This window comes from Gavia stellata, chromosome 27 (genome assembly GCF_030936135.1).
Source record: "Gavia stellata isolate bGavSte3 chromosome 27, bGavSte3.hap2, whole genome shotgun sequence".
Taxonomy (NCBI): Eukaryota; Metazoa; Chordata; class Aves; order Gaviiformes; family Gaviidae; genus Gavia; species Gavia stellata.
This window is the reverse complement of record NC_082620.1, coordinates 5,550,529-5,569,067: the sequence shown is the minus strand read 5'-3', so window position 1 is coordinate 5,569,067 and position 18,539 is coordinate 5,550,529. Positions and strand designations below refer to the sequence as shown.

Sequence of the window (18,539 nt, the reverse complement as noted above, 5' to 3'; positions counted from 1 at the left end):
CCCTGCCCTAAGGGGGATGTGTGCTGGCCATGTTCAGTTCAGAAGATACAGTGTCAGGGAGAGACCACAGGATGATGGTGCCTTTTGGAGGCTTTTTAAAGTGACAGACAGAAGGTAGGTGGTAAGCTTTTATCTTTCTCTCCCTCTCCTACTTTGTCACTCCAGCTCCTTTTAAAGCCTTAGTCCTGCATTAGTCGTCTTCTGTACATGACCCATACTCTCTCCTCCCCTTAGCACCTTTCTTTTGTCACAGACACTGACCTCAACATGACAGCCCAAGAACCAGGGGATCTTTTGCTGAACACAGAACCTGCTTTCATAGGCTTCAAAGTCGCAGCCATGGTTCATATTGTAATTCCCAAAGAGCGAGTTCTCCTTCTCATGCTTATAACCTCTGCAGGTTCTGGGCTGAAGTCTCACCTTGGAGAACATAAAAGTGTTTGCTGTCTTTTTGCACTGTGAGCGGAGGTGCAGAAATTCATGTTTTGTTTCCACACCTATAAAAGAGGAGTAAGAATGTTGTTTTACCTGACAGCATGCTCGGTCTTTGCTGCATACGTCATTGCAAACAGCAGCTATCATAGGGGCTGGCTACCAGAACAAAGATCTTTGATGGAAGAATGGTTATCCTCTGTTTGCGTGCACTTCTGATTTGTTTATTTTGTAGTGACTGATGTTGCAAGTATTCTTGACAAGCCAAGAAAGTCTAGAGCCTCTAGAGAAAACGGAGTGATGTCACTCTCTGGCTGTGACCACGAGAGGGCCACAGTAAATTGTGGAACCTGCCGGAGAAGTTCACCACATAGTTGGAGGAAAAAATTAGATGTTCTTTTTGTAATTTGGAATGTTTGGGATATCACAGGTTTTCTAAGTGCATTGTCATTTATATAGCAGGAGGACTTGCAGGAATACAGAGTTTTCTTGTTTGGAGATTTAATCTATGGATAAAGTCCTAGTCTGTTGTGCACATTGTAAGGCGTGAGGATAAACCTTGAGACTTAGCACAGAACAGATGAGCATTGTCTTTCTCACAGGCATCTGTGACACAGCAGGAAGAAAAGGTTGGAAAACTCTTGTTTGATAGCTTGAGATTGAAGTCAGTAGATTTTTGTAGGTGACCCGGCAAAGAATGGGAGGAGAGCAGAAGTGAGCACATGACCCACCAAGGTACTGAGGGATCAGTGTGACATCAAAATGATTTGCTGAGATGTATCCTTGAGTTCTGGGGTTGTCCTGCCTGCCATATGAGTCAATGTCTTAGAAGAATCCCAGTGGCTTCTAAAAAGGCAGTGATAACTGCAGTTCAAAAGGCAGGTTGCTGGGAGCCAGGGAAACCCAGGGTCTCTTCCCGTGCTTCCCAGGAACTGACTTTTTATACGCTTGGGAGGTTTCTTGGACTGATGGACTTCTGGATGTGTATTGGGATCCTAACGAGGCACATCTGTGATGAACGTCACTGATGATACAACACAAGGTCTATGGCAGCTGTCTGTCTGGCACTTAATGTACGCAGCCTCTACCTTGTTTCTGGTGCTTGCCTGCTCACTGTAGAAATCTGCTAAATATAGAGGTTTGCAATCTACTTGTTAGGCATGGCTTTTACCCCCCTGCCTGTGCATGTGCTTGTGACATCTGTCCATGAGGTTCTTTGGCAGCTTTAAGGGGCTGACATGTATTGTGAAGGGAGTGCAAATGAGGACTAAGGTCCACGTGATATCAAAGGGCTCTCTCTGCTCTGTTTGTGTGAGTCCCACAGCTGCGGTATCTCGTCTTCCGTATCTAGTTGCTGAGCATGTATCAGCACTGCGGTGTCAGTAATGGGTCTTGCCTTCCAACATTCCTGGGTCAGCTGCCTCTCCATAGCCTTTGTTCTTAGTAGGGTGTTTTCTGGAGGGAGGGAACAGGACCTGAAGGCAGCTTCCATCTCAAGGAGCAACTGTGCTCAGCCCCACCATGGATCCTGAGGCACTGGGTGGAGACAGCGGAGCACTGGGTCTGTGCTGTAGCACAGGGTGAAGTCCCCTCCAGGCAATGGTGTGACTCCACAGTGCGAAAGGGACAGGGAGCAGGGGGGCTGGGAAAAGCGCGTGTCTTGGGAGATGCATACAATGAGCTCTTGTTCTTACTCTGTGTGGGGTGTGACATGTTCCCAGCCGTGCTCTGCATTCAGTAACTGTTAGGGCTGGCTGCAGATGGAAGTCAGAGGAGCCAGGGCTTCAATTTGCTGCAGTTCCCTGTCTTTGTGGCCATTGTTCTACCGGGTGGCCAGATACAAGGGAATTTGGGAGGCCCTGCAGCTGCTGTGGCCTGTGTATTAGCTTCTTTACCTGTGAGGTCTGAAGGCATAACAATCTCCTCTCCTCAAATAAGGCAAAAGGAGAATCAGGGACAATGGAAGGACTTTGGTTCATCTTGAATCAGCCTCAGACTACTTCCAAGAGAGATGTGTTGAGCAGTTGATGGCAGAAATCCAAGCAGGAAGACTGCCTGGATGGACCTTCTGGGAGAGGAAAACAAGAAATATAGCTGAGAATGCCCAGTGATGCTGACCTCCTTGAAAAGTGACAGGGAGAGACCTGATCCAAGACAGGGTGATTCTATGAAAGTATCTGTGACACTGATGTGTTGTGGGGATCTGGGAAGCTCGTCAGAGCAGATCAGCCCTTCTGACAACACTACTTCCAGCCGTGGGCAGGAAGAGACGGGGCTGGTGGGCTACGCCCTCCCTGCTCTGGGAATGGAAGCAGGGGCATGGTTTGGGAATGCCAAGGCTGATGTGGGAAAAGAATAGGAGGCTCTCTGGAAAGGTCAACCATACCCAGAGACATCCATGCTCTCCTCATTAGCAAGGCTTGGCAGTTGTACCCAAAACTCTGTTCAGAGTTCTTACTGGAAAGAGCCAGTTCCAGAGTCCTGGGGATATGTGGGTCTCTGCAAAGAAGGGGGATGGAGGGACTTCTGGAAAGGAAGGAATTCCCTGCTAGATAGTTGCAGTGGTCTGTTGCTGTAACTCATCCTCTTAGGCAACCCCACGGGTTAAATCTGTGAGGATGGTTGCCCTGGCCATCATTGTGGCTTTCTGGTGGGATGTTGCATATAGAGGCATAGTGAGAATGTCTCCCATCTCTCACCAACGACAGCATTTGGCTTGGCAGAAGCTTTCATGTGTTGACAGGATGTTCTTCTTCTGATTAGTGGTTGTTTTGGCCTGTCAGGTCCCAGACTAAATTCACAGGAGTGGAAAATTGCCTGCTAAAAGCTAGGAAATCATCAGTTTTCTGTTACTCAGTTGCTGTTCAAAGCCCTCCTCACCTTTTCTTTTGGTTTAAATTAAGTACTGTATCGGTGAAATGTTGATTTCAGTTTACGCTGTCCCTAATCTCTCTGGAAGAGGGTAGGCCTGGAGAGCGGCTAGAGTCCTTGGGTTAACCCAAGGACTAACCCAATTGCTAGCCAAAACATCTTGCTCATTAACTAACTTCTCCCTCAAAGACCTTTTGTATTTCTCAGAGCGGAGCAGGCTTCTGAAGAGGTCTTTCCAATCCCAGGCAGTGAGTGAACGGCACATTTTTCCCAGACTGAGGGTGTTGGGGAGCTCCCTATTCTCACAGTTTGCCATTACTCGTTCCTGGGGGGAGCCAAGGGTAGATGATGAAAACTGTCCGTGCACATGGGAAGGGGGGTAATGTGTTGTCCTCCAGCAGCACTGGTGCAGTTGTGCATTACCTTCCCTTCTGTTCTGAGCGTCCCCCTCTTGTCCATCCCCACCTCCACCATTTTCAGTTGTGCTGTAGCAGAGACGGGAGATTTGCTGCATCCAGCCCCAGGCACTGCTGCAGGAAATGGCCGCCAGCAGTTTGGTGTTTGCAGCTCGCACAGCCCTTGGCCCCAGTCTGTGCTGCTCCCAGATGGGAACCACGCGCCCCTGCTCTCCTCCCCCGGGGGAGCAGGAGCAGCAGCAGCATCTGGCAGAGGCACCTCCTCCAGAATCCTCCCGGAACAGCATCCCTTGCGCAGGCATGGAGGAGCCGCCGGGGACTGCCCTGGAGTTGAATAGGAAGCATCCTAGATTTCCCGGAAAGTAGGAGAAACTGTGGCATGGGCTGAGGAGCAGATTCAGATGGGGTAGGTTCCTGTGGGGAGAATCAGTGTGGGCATAACATTGTGGTAGTGGATTCTCACGGGGCAGGTGCTCCTGCAGGTATCCTTGGAGTGGTTCAGAGGCGAAAGTCGGCTCCAGCCAGGTGTTACAGCCTTGAATCTTTCTGCCCTTCAGCTCCAGGGCTGTGCTACGATTGCGTGTGTTGAGGAGAGGGGTTACAGGCAGGCGCATAAAGATGCAGGTGCAAGCTAAACACCTTGCAGTGTACTGAGATACCAGGGAAGAGGAAAATGTTATGTTCCGGGCTAGGGAGGTTACAGGGCAGTCAGCAGCTTGGAGATGTTCTGAACCAAGGATTGTGGAGAGACCGTTTTGTTTAATATCCACTGATTAATCTGTTAGTTCCCTGATTGTGCCTGATGCTCGTTGTTAATGTGGCTTCCACAGCATCCTCTGGTAACACGGTAAGACATGCCACAACTTTAACTTAAACATTATTTGAAAAAAGCATTTATTTTTTTTCTTTAAGCCTACTGCCCACTGAACTCACTGATCAACATCTTGTGCTAGCTACAGCAATCAGCCTGCTTTAATGGACCGTGTAGGATCCAGGCATAAACCTATCTCTTAGGCCTGTCGTCTTCTGAATCCTAGCCCCAGGTTTGCCTTAGGCCAGAGATGAAAGGCTGATAGCAGACCATCCTCTCCCCTTGGCCCAGGCCTTCTTCCGAGTCCTTCAAGTCCTGTAGGACCCAGCAGTAGTTAAGCTCTCTGATCCTTCCTTACCTTAACCTTAGCAGCCTCACAGCAGCCAAAACCATAAGCCATTTATCTTTGACAGCAGAAGCCTTTTCCCTGGCTCCGTAAGCTTTGCAGGTCTTCGGTCTCTTCTTTCCTGAGTCCCAACCCTGACTTCAGCCTTTACAGTAGGGAACAGGTCCCTGGTAGAAGCAGCCTCCCACCCATCGGAATCTTCATCCTCACTTCTCAGGCCTTGCTGAATCCAACAGTGGATGAATCAATCTCCTCTGAATCCTAGCGAGACTAGCAATAACAAACCTTTCTGTGTCTGGTGTTACATTTATAGATGTCTCATTGGGTTTCTTTGTGGTTTGAGCCCCCTGCTCTGTCAGTATGGGCACTTCTCTTTATTTTAGGGGTTTCTGAAAGAACAGAGAGGGTGGTGGACAGTTCTTTGGAATTTGGTCAGTGAGTTCATCAGCTCGACTCCATATGCGCTTCTTTCAGAACCTGGAAGTTAGGAGAGCTGGTTAGCTCCCTCTCAGTGCATCTTGTATTGCACTGGGAGACCTATAGTGAGATCGAGTTTGGTGGAGGGTGCTGCTGCATAGGGGGAAGAGTAGTCCCTGCTCACTGAGTCAATCTCAGAAATTCAGGTGTAATAATTGAGGCAGGGAGATGAGAGATGAGATCCCTCAAGAGAGGGATGTCTCGGCACAGTTGGAGTGGGGTTTGGGACAGGACTTTTGAGTTCCTATGTCCCAGCACAGTGGTCCTTCTAACAAGGCTACGCTGCCTGTTGGCTGGCTGTTTCTGCTTGGCTTGGTTTGGTCTGCACCTGGCTGTGGTGCAGCTACACCAGGGAATAAATTGCAAGCAGCGTATTGGTGTATGCAGCAGATATGGCCGCACAGGTAAAAGGAGAGTGATGAATTTGCAATTGTTTTTTAATCTTGTGGACCTGAGGGGAGATTCCCCCTACTCTTGCCTTCTGCAGGTGGAGCTGAAAGCTGCCTGCTCGTTTCAGCAGGATTGCAGAGCCCCGGCATCCTGCCCGAGGGGCAGGAAAGGTGCTGAACGCAAACAGTTCCATCGCATCAGGACAAGCTGCCCTCTGGAATGGAGAAAGCATTTGGCAGGCAGGAGAGACTCTTGCTTGGGTCTCTGCACGGTCTGAAGAGGGGAGAGAAACAAGTTTGCACATTTCAGGAACCCCTGAGCAGGCAAGGGCGGAAAGAGCCAGGAGATGGGGAGGAAAGAGCGTGGATTTGATCAGTCTGTGTGTCGCTGCTGGGGGTGGGGAATTCATGCATTCCTCTCATTTACCAGCTGACAGATCTCTGGGAGGAAAGGCGGCTGCTCCTGGAAATTATTAATGGCTTAGAAAGAGGTGCTGGACTGCCTCGTCATGAGGCAATTAAAGGCGAGAAGGGAGTGTGGCTGCCGCGTCTCTCCGGGCCTGCCTGTAATGAGTGATCTGTCCGCATTAGGTGTTGGTGTGCCTCTAATGAACTTGAACAGGTTTCTTCATTTATCCCTCACGTAATCATATTACATCAATTTAATGCCAGACCGGTGGGGGCCAGGGATGTGTGGAAGGAGAGGTCAGACATTTTCATTTCCTAGCAGAATAATTGTGGCTTTTTTCAGTGGCAAAATTCCTGGTGTGGGCTGTCAGCTTGAGGATCTGGAGGCAGAGTGAGGAGGAAGAGGGGAGAAGGCTAACCAGAGCACCCTAAGCATTGTCTTCTGGAGTCTTGCTGATACACTTCTGTCTCAGGAGACGGAAGCTTGAGTTCTGCGTGAAGGCTGTATCGGGGCGTCTGTGCGTGTACATCGGTGGAAGGGGAGGCAGGGGCTGAGCTTAGGGGAGGGGAGCAGGAGATTGGAGACATTCAGTAAATTCCTCTTAGTGGCCTGCTGCCTGTGTTGTAGCACGTGGGAATGACCCGAGGGCCCCATACCCAATTCCTGCCCACAGCTGGTTTCTCTGCATACTCCCAGATGAGCTGGTAGCTGGATCTGTCAGTGCTTTCGCTAGTGCTGCTTGATGGATGAGAGCGTGCCCCTCTTGGTTGTTGCCTGAGCTGCTCAGGTGCCCATCAATATGATGTGGGGAGGTGAATAGCACTGCAATCTATCTCCTGTGGAGCGGGTGCTCTCCGCATGGCTGCGGGCGCCCGAGAGAGCTCCGTCCATGAGATGTGGCTTCCCATCCCTCGGGGGCCAATTGCACAGAGGCTGCATGCTGGCAGAGCTGACAGATGGGTGAAGGCAGAGCGAGCAGGGTGATGACGGGGAGCTGGGAATGCTAGCAGCCAGCTTATTAATGGCTCTGTATCCAGTTCAGTGAGTAGCATAGGTCAGCTGCTGAGGAGGGAGGATGGGGCAAAAAATAGATGCCATGGTGGGACCCAAGAATCACAATGTGAGAAAGATGTACAGACAGTTTCCAAGCAGAGAGTTTGAAGTGTGAATAAATAGCTTTTTCAGCAGTTTTGTAAGCAAGGGCAGGCAACCTGCAGCACTGAGCTGGGCTTAGCTCAGGCGCGGTGGCTGGAAGGAGGCAAGACGAAGCTGGTTCTTTTGCTCCCTCTGTACAGAATTTGTATTCTGTCATCTAAATGCCTGGTGACTGACACTGTCTGGAGGAGGGAGAGAGGGGAGAAGCACTCCTCCACTGAAGTGAACTCCACATGAGTAAAAGAAGTCCTGTTCCAGAGGCTCAGAGGCAGATGATTTTCCCACAGGCCAGGCACTCAGAGGCTCTTAATACTCCCTGCCAGGCTCCCTGGGACCTGGCTAGCCATCTGCAGAGGGAATTTGCAGCAGTATCTGTTCCTAGACCTTTTTGTTGTGACTAACAGAGGGAATAAAGCTAAGAGAGGTTTTGAAGGATGCCCTGAACCAGAGTCTACTCCTGTTTTCAGTTACATACAACCATGGAGGGTTGGAGGTGGATATACGCAGGCAGTGTCTTTCAGTGGAACCAGCCCTTCTGTGGTCTCAGCTTCGTGACTTATTCCTTCTGCTTTCTCACATCTGTTTGGTAGGCCCATTTCGTCTCATTGTACTCTTCTGGCTGTCTTCCTCTCCTAGCTTTCCTGTCTCTCGGAGCAGACAGTTAGGTTCATGACAGACGCTTGGGTGCTGCGCTGGTGGTGCTCCATAAATACCGGGTAGCAGCAAATCCTGGGCTTTAGCAGTAAAACCCTGCTCTGGGCTTCTGAGGTGATTTCTCTGACTCTGTGTCGTGGCCTTCCTGGCCTCTAGAAGGTGCCCCTGAAATGAAATGCATCCTTCTCTGGGCCTCTAGTGCAAGGGGACATGGCTTTTGGAGAAATAGGGTAAATTTCCCCTTCAGTCTGTGTATGACTGTACTCCTGGATGAATGTTGGGATGAATGTTGGGATGGCGGTACTTTGCATATACTGCCTGCATGTATGCTTGTGTGCTGCTCTTTATGCTTTCATTTACATAGTAAAAATACTTGCAGGTAAAGCCAAAGCCAAGCAGGCATCAGACGACAGTTCAGAAGCAAGCAGCAAGGACTACGGCGAGGATGATGATGAAGAAGAAGGAAAGTATGAAATTGAGGAGGACGAGGAAGAATTGGAAGAAGACAGTGACTCAGATGGTAAGTAGTGCAGTTGGGCAAAGGGGAAGGGAATTACTAACAGCACTGGTAACAGAAGGCTCCTTTGCATTCTGCGGGTTCCCCTACAAAGGAACCTTATCCTCTTTTCTTGCTGTGCTGCTGTTCTGAGCTGTAGGGTGTCAGGAGGGACTTCTACACACAGACACACACACGCCCTGGCCAGGGAGACCTGGCAGTTCTGAGTTTGTACTGGGAAGAGAGTGAAAGGGTTAAGGTCTTTGCAGGCCTTGCTCTAACAAGCCACCAGTCCCTTTCATCTCTTTTCAGGGGCCTCCTGCAGAGAGGCTCAAACAAACTCTTGAAGTACAGCCCACCCCACCAGGGTACAGAAACCTTGCTTCAAGGCTCTCCACAGGTTACACATGCATGGGGGCGTGGAGGGTGCACTTCACTTCTCATGGAGCAGTGCCTGGGGTATGGGGTGCTGCACAAGGGTAACCCTTTAGCTGCTGCTTCTCAACAGCTCCTCCCAGGATAGGATTGGTGGGAGATCTTGTCCAAGTCCTGCATTCATCTGGGGTTTCTGCACTGGAACAGTGGTATTTGCCAGTATGTGTACAGACCCTGCTAGAAGTGTGGGCTTCGCTCTCTGCTTGGTCCTGATCACTTCTGCCAGTTGGTAGCTGCTGCCCAGAGACAGAATCGGTGAGAGTGGTGGGTGTCAGCATGAGAGGCTACCAGTATCGCGTGCTCTTAGCAGGGCAGAAGAATGGCTGTCTAAATGGCTACTGAGAAAGCTGCCAATGTGTCACCAGGGCTGTGCTAGACACCAAGCCAGGCTTTGTTGCAGCTGAGGAGAGTATCTTCCCCTTCTGTCCCTTGCAGAGAGCTAGAGAGCCTGCTCAGCACCCCAGCAGAGTGCAGCTCACCACGTTCGGCTCAGTCTTGCCTGTGTCTGCCAAGTCCCTCTGCTAACTTAGCAGACGGAAGCTGGGCCTGCCAGGGGCTCTGGCTGCCGTGGTGTTCCTTCGCTGGTTTTTGTGTGCCGCTTGCTTAAGCCTTTGTATGAGAGTGCCAAGCCTCTGTTCCTCAGCATGCCATTGGGTGTGATGTGTGGTTGTGGGGAACAGCCACAAAAGCTCCTGTGTGCAGGCTTTCTTTACTAGTTTGGGGAGCAGGGAGAGCAGGAAGGGGGAAAGAGTCCAAGTGAGAGCAAAATCCGACTGATTTAGCATGGCAGATGGCTGTGGCTTGGCATGCACACCCAAACCTCGGCGCCGAGAATAGATGGGTATTTGATGCATGTTCTGACAATGCTGTAAAGGATAAAAAGGGAGCGTTTTCCCTCTCTGCCTACTGGAGTACTCAGGCAAGCTGAAGGAAAAGCACCTTTCCTTGGTGTCTGGGGGAGTGGGAACTCTGATCGTCCCTTCCTTCACCCCTAATGGCAGCTTCCTTCGCTTTGGGCTGTAGGAGCACGGCGTAGAGCCAGCAAAGTCTCTTGGTGCCTGGATGCACTGGTGTAGCGGGAGTGACATTCAGGCCTGGGTGCTCCTGGCCTGCAGCACTTTTCAGAGATCAGGCAGGGCAGACAGGCAGATCCACCCCTCCCAAGTCTTAAGCTCTGTGTGCTGAGTGTTCTTGTTGTGCTTTTTACCAAAACACACGTGCGTGCAGCCTGGTTGGGCAATAGAACAGCGAGGAGCTCGTGTCCGTGACAGCTTCCCACCCTCCAGCAGGCCAGAGCCTTAGGGGAGAACTCTGCACGTGCACTCTGTGCCCTGGAGAGGCACGCACTTCTGTGGTCCTGATGCTCTGGTGTCACCAATGCGGTTTTGAAAGAGGTGACCTGCAGTGAGCATCCAGCCCCCCGATCCGGGCAGCCAGAGGTAGCTTTTTGTCCTTTTTGGCGAGTGAGCTGAACTGGCAGAGCCTGGCAGCTGATCCAGGGAGTGCCGAGGAGGAGGAGAGGCAGCCACGTCCTGCAGCTGCTGCTGCCGCTGCCCTCCGCAACCTGTGAGAGGCTGTGCGCATAAGACCGGAGGTAGGAATTGGTGCTGAGCAGATGCTTTGCTGGTAGAGACTAAGAAAGATGGTCTGCAGGGCCCCCTTTGGATGCAAGGTGTAGGAAGCTCAAGCCACGCTTCTGGAATGAGAGGGAAGGGCACCGGGAATGGGGACACGTACAGTCCTGCACAGCCCCTAGAAACCAGTTCTCACTTGTGCTCCCCACTATTAAAATATCACTTCAATAAAGGAGGGAGCTTGGGGCTGGTTTTGCATTTGGGAGTCTTGCATTTACCTATGACAGCTCCTTTGTGTCAGCTTTTCATGCCCAGCCTGACATCCCCAGTGAGGAAGACTGACCTGAGCTGTGAGGGCTGAAGGTTTGGAGGCACTGCCTGGCTCATGCCCCCAGTTCTTATTTTGCGTTTCTGCCTCAGGCACAACAGTTAGTTAGGCCTCATCTCCTATCGCCCCAAGTGCTTCAGAGCCAGTGCTGTACCGAGCACCCTGCAGCGCTCTCCTACCACTATCTGGGAGCTGCAGTGGCGCCGATAAATTAATGAGTGTCTGGGATTAATTAGCAATGAGTTGCCTCGACTCGCCTCACTCTCACTCCCAGTAAAACAGGATTTACACCTCTCACTCTTTCCACCCACAGAGGAAGGCACGGAAGCCGCTCGGGTTTCCCAAGGGTCACAGAAGCAGAGGAGCTGCACTCGTGGGATGTCACGCTCTGACCTTGAACAGCTAGCCCAAGGAGAAGACGACATCGTGGAGGACTTGGCTTTCTCTGATGATGACTGAGCACCCTCACGGCCACCCCCTCCACGCTTATCCCTTACAGAGCTGCTGTGTACTGGCTCACCCAGCCTTCAGCACCTGTAGCTGCTTCTCGAAGAGGTGGTAAGAGCTGGGGAGCACGGAGGGTGGGAGGCCAGCCTCCGCTGCCACCAAGGACTTTCTCCGTGACGCAGCAGAGACGCTACTTGGACTTTCAAACTTTTTCTACCGGTTATGTTTTTGGTAACAGTAAAATTGTGGTCACGTCAAAGCCAGTAAAACTGCTCAGCATAGGTAATAAAAAGCCCTCATTAAAATCTGCTGCTTTAAATAGCATAGGGTTCAGTTTCAGCTCCTGCTGGAGCCTGAGCGAGCTGACCAAGGGGCAGGACAAGTTCTTTTGTCTAAGCATCCTCCTGTCTGTTCAGCCAACCACCCATGTGGCCCCACATTTTGCTCTGGGGCCCTCCCCAAACCCTCCCTTTTGCCAAGACCTTCTTAAGGATTGCATAGGGTGTTTCAGAGCTTTGTAGCTATCTTCTTGACTGCAAATGGAAGCCTTTATCAGTAACATCAGAAGCAGCTCAGTCAGTTCAATCAAGCTGGCTCTAAGTATGATAAAGAAGTTAACTTTAAGTAAGTGCCTTAGGATATGGGATGAGGGGGGGAGGTTGTACAGGCAGGAAGGAGTAAGAAGAGGCAAAACTAATAATGTAGGAAGCATACTTTCATTTCTTTATTACCTCAGAGCCAACCACTGCATCACCTGGGCAGCTTCTAGATGCAGCTCATTACGTGTCTTCCTGTAGGAGTGGTGCTTGTGGGAGGATATTGTGTAGCTCAAGGTGGGTAAGGGCTATTTGTGATCTGCTGGGAAAATACAAACAGCTTATCTCCCGAGACCACTGTTAGTTTGCAGGACTGGCAGCTAGGAAACATATTTCTTTGGAAAATAAAACTGGAAATAAAGGGTATTTACTGAGAGAGGTAGGAGAAGTTAAGTATTCTTAGGGCATATCTGACAGAATCACTCCTGAAAATTAACTGTGCCTTTCAAGAGCACTGTTACTTGTTAATGCAGATTTTTGGAAAAGAAGATAGAAGGCCAGGACTAAATATGGTCTTTATTCTTCTCTGCCACCATTCAGTGAGGTCAGTAGCTATTGGTCAGCACTGGGGGTGGCCAAGCTACCTGTGCAGAGGTGTGCATCTCTGCCTTCTGCACTGCCTACATGTTCCCCTCCAGGCATCCTTACTCCTGCACATCACACGAGGACAAGATGCCTTTTTAAAGAACATTTTAAAAGAACAACTTTTTTTTTTTTTTAAAGTTCTATTCTTTTCATGGAGTCAGAAGAACCACAGCTCATAAACACTGCCTTATGGCAGATAGATAAAAACCCAAAGGTACTGTAGCCTGACTAGTGGTCTCCCTCTCACCCACGTGTGTGTGTGATGATGGCAACTCAGTGTACGTAAAGAGGTAATTATGCTCTTCCTGTCCTACAATGAGTGCTGCTCCTTTCCTGCTTCCAGACATCATTACCGCACAGGTAATTACTGCTGTAGTACAGTGTTGGGGGGTGTTTGCTTCATTCAGAGTTTGTTATGTCTTTTTGGAGCTTAGCGGCAGGAACAGGGATGGGGAGGTCTCTTTTTCCCAACTGCCAGTTACAGTAATTACTAGACCTGCCCTTCTTAGTCATGCATCCAGATACTCTTCGTCCCATAAGAGGGAGGACGTAACCTCAGAAATTAGTAATTACTAAGTAAGTATGTTTTACTATTATTAACAAACATCATTGTTATTATCATTTATAGCCCACTCTGAGAGGGCCAAAGCAGCTGCTGCCTCACTAGGCGTTTCAGAAGTGCTCAAGACTGAGGTTCCCTACGGCTGGTAAAGCCTGTGTCTTCAGGCAATTACATACGGGAGCCTGGGATATGACTGCAAAGATGAGACTTGTAAGGCCCTAACTATAAGAAAAAGGTTTTAACTTACTTACTTACTTACCTTTGCTTCCAAAAGAGAAAGGAGTTTCTCTAGCTTAGCTGGGCAAGGTGCCGTCTGCCTTATAGCAGCTGTGACCCGACCCTCAGCTTGGCTTTTAGGCCAGAAATGTAGCAGCTGGAATGCACCAAGAGTTACCAACACCAGCGGTAAGGTGTATGGCCCCAGTGCACACCCAAGGAAAGAAAGGAGACTTCTTGGATAAAGCAACCACTTACAAGGAGCTCAGGAAGCTAGGTACCATTTGTAAATTAAGTGTTTTTCTTTTTTATTTAAATTGATTGCTGGAAAGCATTTTTATCGTGATGTGATGGATAATGACTTTTTTTTTTTTTTTTTTACAATATAAAGAAGCTAATGTACCACCAAGCTATTTTGTAAGAAAAACGGTAGCACGTGCAACGTTTAAACAAAAAAAAAAAAGAGGGGGCGGGGGGAGAGAGAAAAGTACCACATGTGATTGTTGTTCACAACTGTACAAGTCACAGGTCACCCCCAGGAGTTACCATCTCATTCACAGTAGTAAAAACTCTACCCATTGTTTTTTGCCTGAACCCCCCCAGCATCCCTCCCCCGGGAACGCACAGGTATCTGTCTCATGGTCCACAGCAGGCCAGAATGTGCAACTACATCCACCTCTGTAACAAGGCTTTAAAAAGAACAAAACCAACCCTACAAACAAAAAAAAAACCCACCCCAAATGTATAAATGAGTCTGTTGTACACGTGAAGGGGGAGGTGGCCACAGTGGAGTGAGGCCTGTGACCCTTCATCCCACCAAAGCACATACTCTTTTCTTCTTCTCTTTAAAACAAAACATCTAAGGAAAAAAAATACCGCAAGACCTCTGCAGGGCTGGAGCACAGGCAGAGTCCATTCTCTGTGCGTGCTGAAAGGGACAAGTGCTGGGGAAGCGAGCAGCCCCTAGCTCGTGGGACAGCACTGAGCCGCCTGTGCCGTACCATCCACGCTGAAGTAAACATGGACCGGAACTTGCCTATTATTTTTTTTTCTTTTTTCTTTTTGTCTGTCTTTGGTATTGTTTTAAAAGTTGCTAGAGATGCATAGACACCTGAATGAGGAACTGAGTACAGTTTCCAGGGAGGAGGAGATACTTGGGAAGGTTGTTGGATTCAATTTTGATGGGTTGTTTTTTTGCTCAGGGGTGCCGAGTACCATTGGGAGGAGCAGTGCCCGTTCCCCTTCCCTGCTTGGAGTCACACCCGGAGTTCCTGAAAGCCGTGTTTCTTTTCTTTGAAGGCAAAAAAAAAAAAAAAAGCTTTCGTTCCCTGTCCACGGCTCTCCATCTCAGACTCGTGCGCGAGAAGGGGTGTGAAAGGGAACAGGAATGCTGCTGCCATCCTCTACAAAACTTTCTTTCTCTTCACTTGTGTTGTCTCAGTACATCTTTGGATAGTTTTCTTTCCTTCCCTTTTTTACAGTTTTTAAAACTTCTGTGTGTTTGTTTGTTTTTTTTAAACAAAAAGAAAATGCATCCAAAAAAATTAAAAACCTCCCTTCCTCACTCCTGTGTCTCACACTGCTGAGGGAGGCTCTCCTGGTCTCTCAAAATGCATTACCTTCAGTTTGTTCAACTGACTCTCAGTTCCAGAAGCAGTCAAGAGCTGTCCTGCAGTTAAGATGGAGGTTTCGTGGTGTCATTGATCCCAGCAATGATGGAGGGGTTTCCGTTTTCCTGCTTTGGTGAGACGCGGCTGGCGGAGGGCAGGCCACTGCTGAAAGGGGAGGCCACGCTGCCTGTGGAGGATGGCCGGAGATCAGCCGGGGGCAGGTCCCGCTCTGGTGGCCGTAAACCAGGAGGCTGCAGTGGGAAAGCCATGGGGAAGCCTGCCATGTAGAGAACGCGGCCCACTCTCTTGGCGACCTATTAAAAAAATTTAAAAAAGGAGGAAATAAATGCAGGGGGGCAAAAAGGGATGAGAATGTGCACAAACTGTCCTCAGAAATCCATAGAAGCTGCATTTTCATGCAGCAAGCCCAGGTTCTGTACTCCAAAGTGAATTGCAGATAGAAGACCATTCCCAATCCACAAAGAAAAGGAAAAATCCTTGGTGACCTACCAGAGAAGACTAGAGGAGGTTTCCTTCTCTCACCTCTTTTCTGAAGGACTCCATCCTGCGGTACTGCTCCCTAGCTCTGTTATACTGGGCACTTTGGTGCATGGCACCAAAGTGCAGCTGGAGCTGCAAGGTCTACCCTAGATCACGGCTCAGGCTAAAGATATGCTGGGCCTGGCAGTGCAGGCCCTTTTCCTGTGACGTGTTTTGCGTCCGTCGGTGTTCTTTGGCCAGAATGAGACTGACGGCCTTGCAGGTGCAGGCTGAAAGGCAGCGTGCAGCCCAAAGCTGACCCAAGTCCAGCCGCTGAGCTGAAATAACCAGGGCTCACTGTCTCAGCAGGGGACTATGGAAACTTGGGGCCTGTCTGCCTGGCTAGATAAGGCTGCATGGACAACGGTGATAGTGTTTGTCATCTTTCATGGACCCCAGCTCATCCCCTTCATGAATGAAACACGGTGGTGGTAAGCAGCAGTTCCTAGGGCATCTGCTACACAAGGCATTGGGAACACATGCCTGTAGCTGCCCTCAGGTGAAGGGTGTAGCAGGTGAAGAGGGCTGACCGATTCCTGCCACTTCTGTTATTTATTTCCTTAACAGGCGCCGCTGGATGGACTATTTGCTAGAACTCTTTGGCTAAGCCAGCTGGGGTGCTGTACAGCAGGACAGCACACGATGTCCACTTCTGAGGAGCGGGAATTGCTCTTAAGGGGACCCGGGGGGGGGCTGGGACAGCATGAGGGAGGGAAAAAAAAAAAAAATCTGGCTACAGGGTGGCTGCTGTTAACTGCACAGGAAACTATAAGGCTGCAGCCTCCCTTCTTCTGCAGTACCAAGAAAGCTCTCCTGAAGCAGTTCTCGCCTCCCAGCAAGGGCCAAAGGCCCCACAACTTTCCAGCACCTACACAGCTGTTTCACATTTAAGCTTAAACAAAAACACAGGCTTGTGTTCAAACCAGACAACTGCGGCATTATTCAGTTAGCAACATCAGGACTTTGCTCCCCACTTACTCCCCCCCTCCCAACCATGCCTTATTATAGAACTTTAAACACTATTGATTAAATCGAAGCAGGGTTTTTCTAGTTTCAGCCCATACCTCATATTCCCCCCACCAAATCCGAGCTAAGAATGTCTGTGAGCTATTTGGTGTTCTCTGTTTTTTAAGAAACATAAGAGTTTTATTTCCTACTGAATTGACCCACAGGGAACAATTGCCCACAGAACCTTTTTATTAGACCCCTCATAAACAGTGAGGGCTGTAGGGAAAGTAGTAAAGTTGCTCTTACTGTTTTAACATAATGTAACAAATGTATAGCTTGTGGCTTAGGGAAACTATGCCAGAATGGTTACTATCTGTGCAACCCGTGTATGTGCACATGCACATTGCTGTCATAACTATTTGCATGACATGATCCCCTGGGGAACACAGTAGAACAGCCTGTTCTTGACATGTGTCAGAAGCCATTTTCTGATCATTAAATGGAAAAAAAGAAGCTAGCGGAGATGTTCTTCTAGATTTGAGTCCAACCAAGGGGAAGTGGAGGCAACCGAAATGGAAGTCACCATGACCATGGCCGCCAGCTAGGGAAGGCAGGAGAACAGCAAAACAGCAAAGCAATTTTAGGAAAGCAGACCTCTACGGGCAGAGACTGGGAAGCCAAGTCATAGAGGGGGAAAAAAAAGGTAGGTCTTCTTTTTGAGAAGAAGAAACGTCGCTATAAGGGCACAACAGCAGACTAGTCTGTTGAGGAGGAAATACAATACCCTAAAAGAGAGAGTTTGACTCAATCAACAGAGGCAAATACGATTCCTACTTCCAGTGCATCAAAATACAAATGAACAGCACAAGCGGGGTGGGGGGGAATGGGGGCTGGCACGGCCCATCAGCAAGACCAGTAAGCTATGACTAGCAAGAGACAATGTTACAGAAGTCTATTACTAGCACAGCAGAGAAGGGAAAGAGCTGGTCCATTACTCACTGGGGAGGGAAAGTAATCAACAGATGATGCTGAGATGTGTTAAATGTATTTGTGCTTCAAGCCTTGCTAAAAAGGAGAACTGCCAAGAGCCATCTAGTCACAAGGAAAATGAGCAGCAAAAGGACCTCCATCCAGTCTAGAAAAAAGGCACACCTGGTTCCTGAGATGGCTTTATCCAGTTATCATAGAATCACAGAGTCGTTCTTTAGGTACTTCGGGATGACTGTTTTCAGGCTCGACTGATACAAAACCATCTACCTTGCCTCACCTGTTTACAGCTTTTCTTTCCTGCTGTTATTTGTGGGAACAGCCTAACGCGTCTCTTCTAGCAGGAGCTGGTCCATTTTAGGAGTTTCCCACTGCATCCCTGTTACTCCCTCCCGCCACTTCAACTGAACTATTTGCTTCTGCCCCTGGGCACTGACTACTGTCCATGTTTTCTTCCTGAGAGCTATGTGACTGGCTCCAGCTGAGCATGTGGAACATTTTGGAGGACTGATAAAGCTTTCTTGAAAACCAGAATTACAAATAAATAAATAAACAACTATTGCTTGATAAATTATATTCAATAAACCAGGTCTCTTGACAGCCCTATTCCAGCTAGGGACAGCTTTAAAGCGTGCCACTTGCTACCACACAGGACATTTTCCTACCTGTGACCTTATCTTCAGCGCGGGTCCGAGTTTCAGCCCCATATTGTTCAGTAAGTGCTCTTCCGTCAGGAGGGGCAGGGTCTCACCATCAATAGCCTGCTCTCGGAATACCTGGAAGAAACCAGAACACAGGTTCAGGCTTAGAAATGCCAGTGACATTCCTGATGCGCTCATCTTGCCATTGCACAGAAGGGCGCTGTAGAAAAGGTAGACTCTAAAAGAGCCTCAGTGATGAAGTAGACCCATAGTAACACACGAGAGGTACATACAATCCTGTATCCACAGCTAGGAGCCGACATGTAAAAGGAGACACACGTGGGAATGTGAATTAGGGCTGCTTGGGCCAGTTTAGATAAAGCAATAAATTAATATATTTTTCTTTAATGTTGGGATAGGGCGTCGAGTTTTTTTCTCTGGGGAACGTCCCCAGGTTTAGCAACCAGAACAGCTGACCTAAGTGCAACATTGTGAGTAAGCCCAGCTGATAGCTTATGATAGCAGATTTGAGAAAGAAGAGTGACACGCCCAGGGGCCCTATCCCAACTCCAAAAAGGGCGGAAGACATAGGAGAAAAGATAAGAATCTAAATT

General features: G+C 49.2%; 2 protein-coding genes across 2 annotated transcripts in view; one reads left to right on the top strand and one right to left on the bottom strand.

The window, feature by feature from the left end:
* NOC2L (NOC2 like nucleolar associated transcriptional repressor) overlaps positions 1 to 13,578 on the top strand; it is a 55,236-nt gene extending 41,658 nt beyond the window's left edge. Inside the window, exons 18-19 of the mRNA XM_059829938.1 lie at positions 8,340 to 8,480; positions 11,107 to 13,578. Of these exons, the coding sequence (XP_059685921.1) occupies positions 8,340 to 8,480; positions 11,107 to 11,252 (287 nt within the window). The 3' untranslated portion in view covers positions 11,253 to 13,578. The remainder of the gene's footprint in view (positions 1 to 8,339; positions 8,481 to 11,106) is intronic.
* The window catches only part of SAMD11 (sterile alpha motif domain containing 11), a 126,280-nt gene continuing 121,314 nt past the window's right edge, over positions 13,574 to 18,539 (bottom strand). Inside the window, exons 13-14 of the mRNA XM_059829937.1 lie at positions 17,950 to 18,060; positions 13,574 to 15,123 (exon numbers count right to left, since the gene is read on the bottom strand). Of these exons, the coding sequence (XP_059685920.1) occupies positions 14,875 to 15,123; positions 17,950 to 18,060 (360 nt within the window). The 3' untranslated portion in view covers positions 13,574 to 14,874. The remainder of the gene's footprint in view (positions 15,124 to 17,949; positions 18,061 to 18,539) is intronic.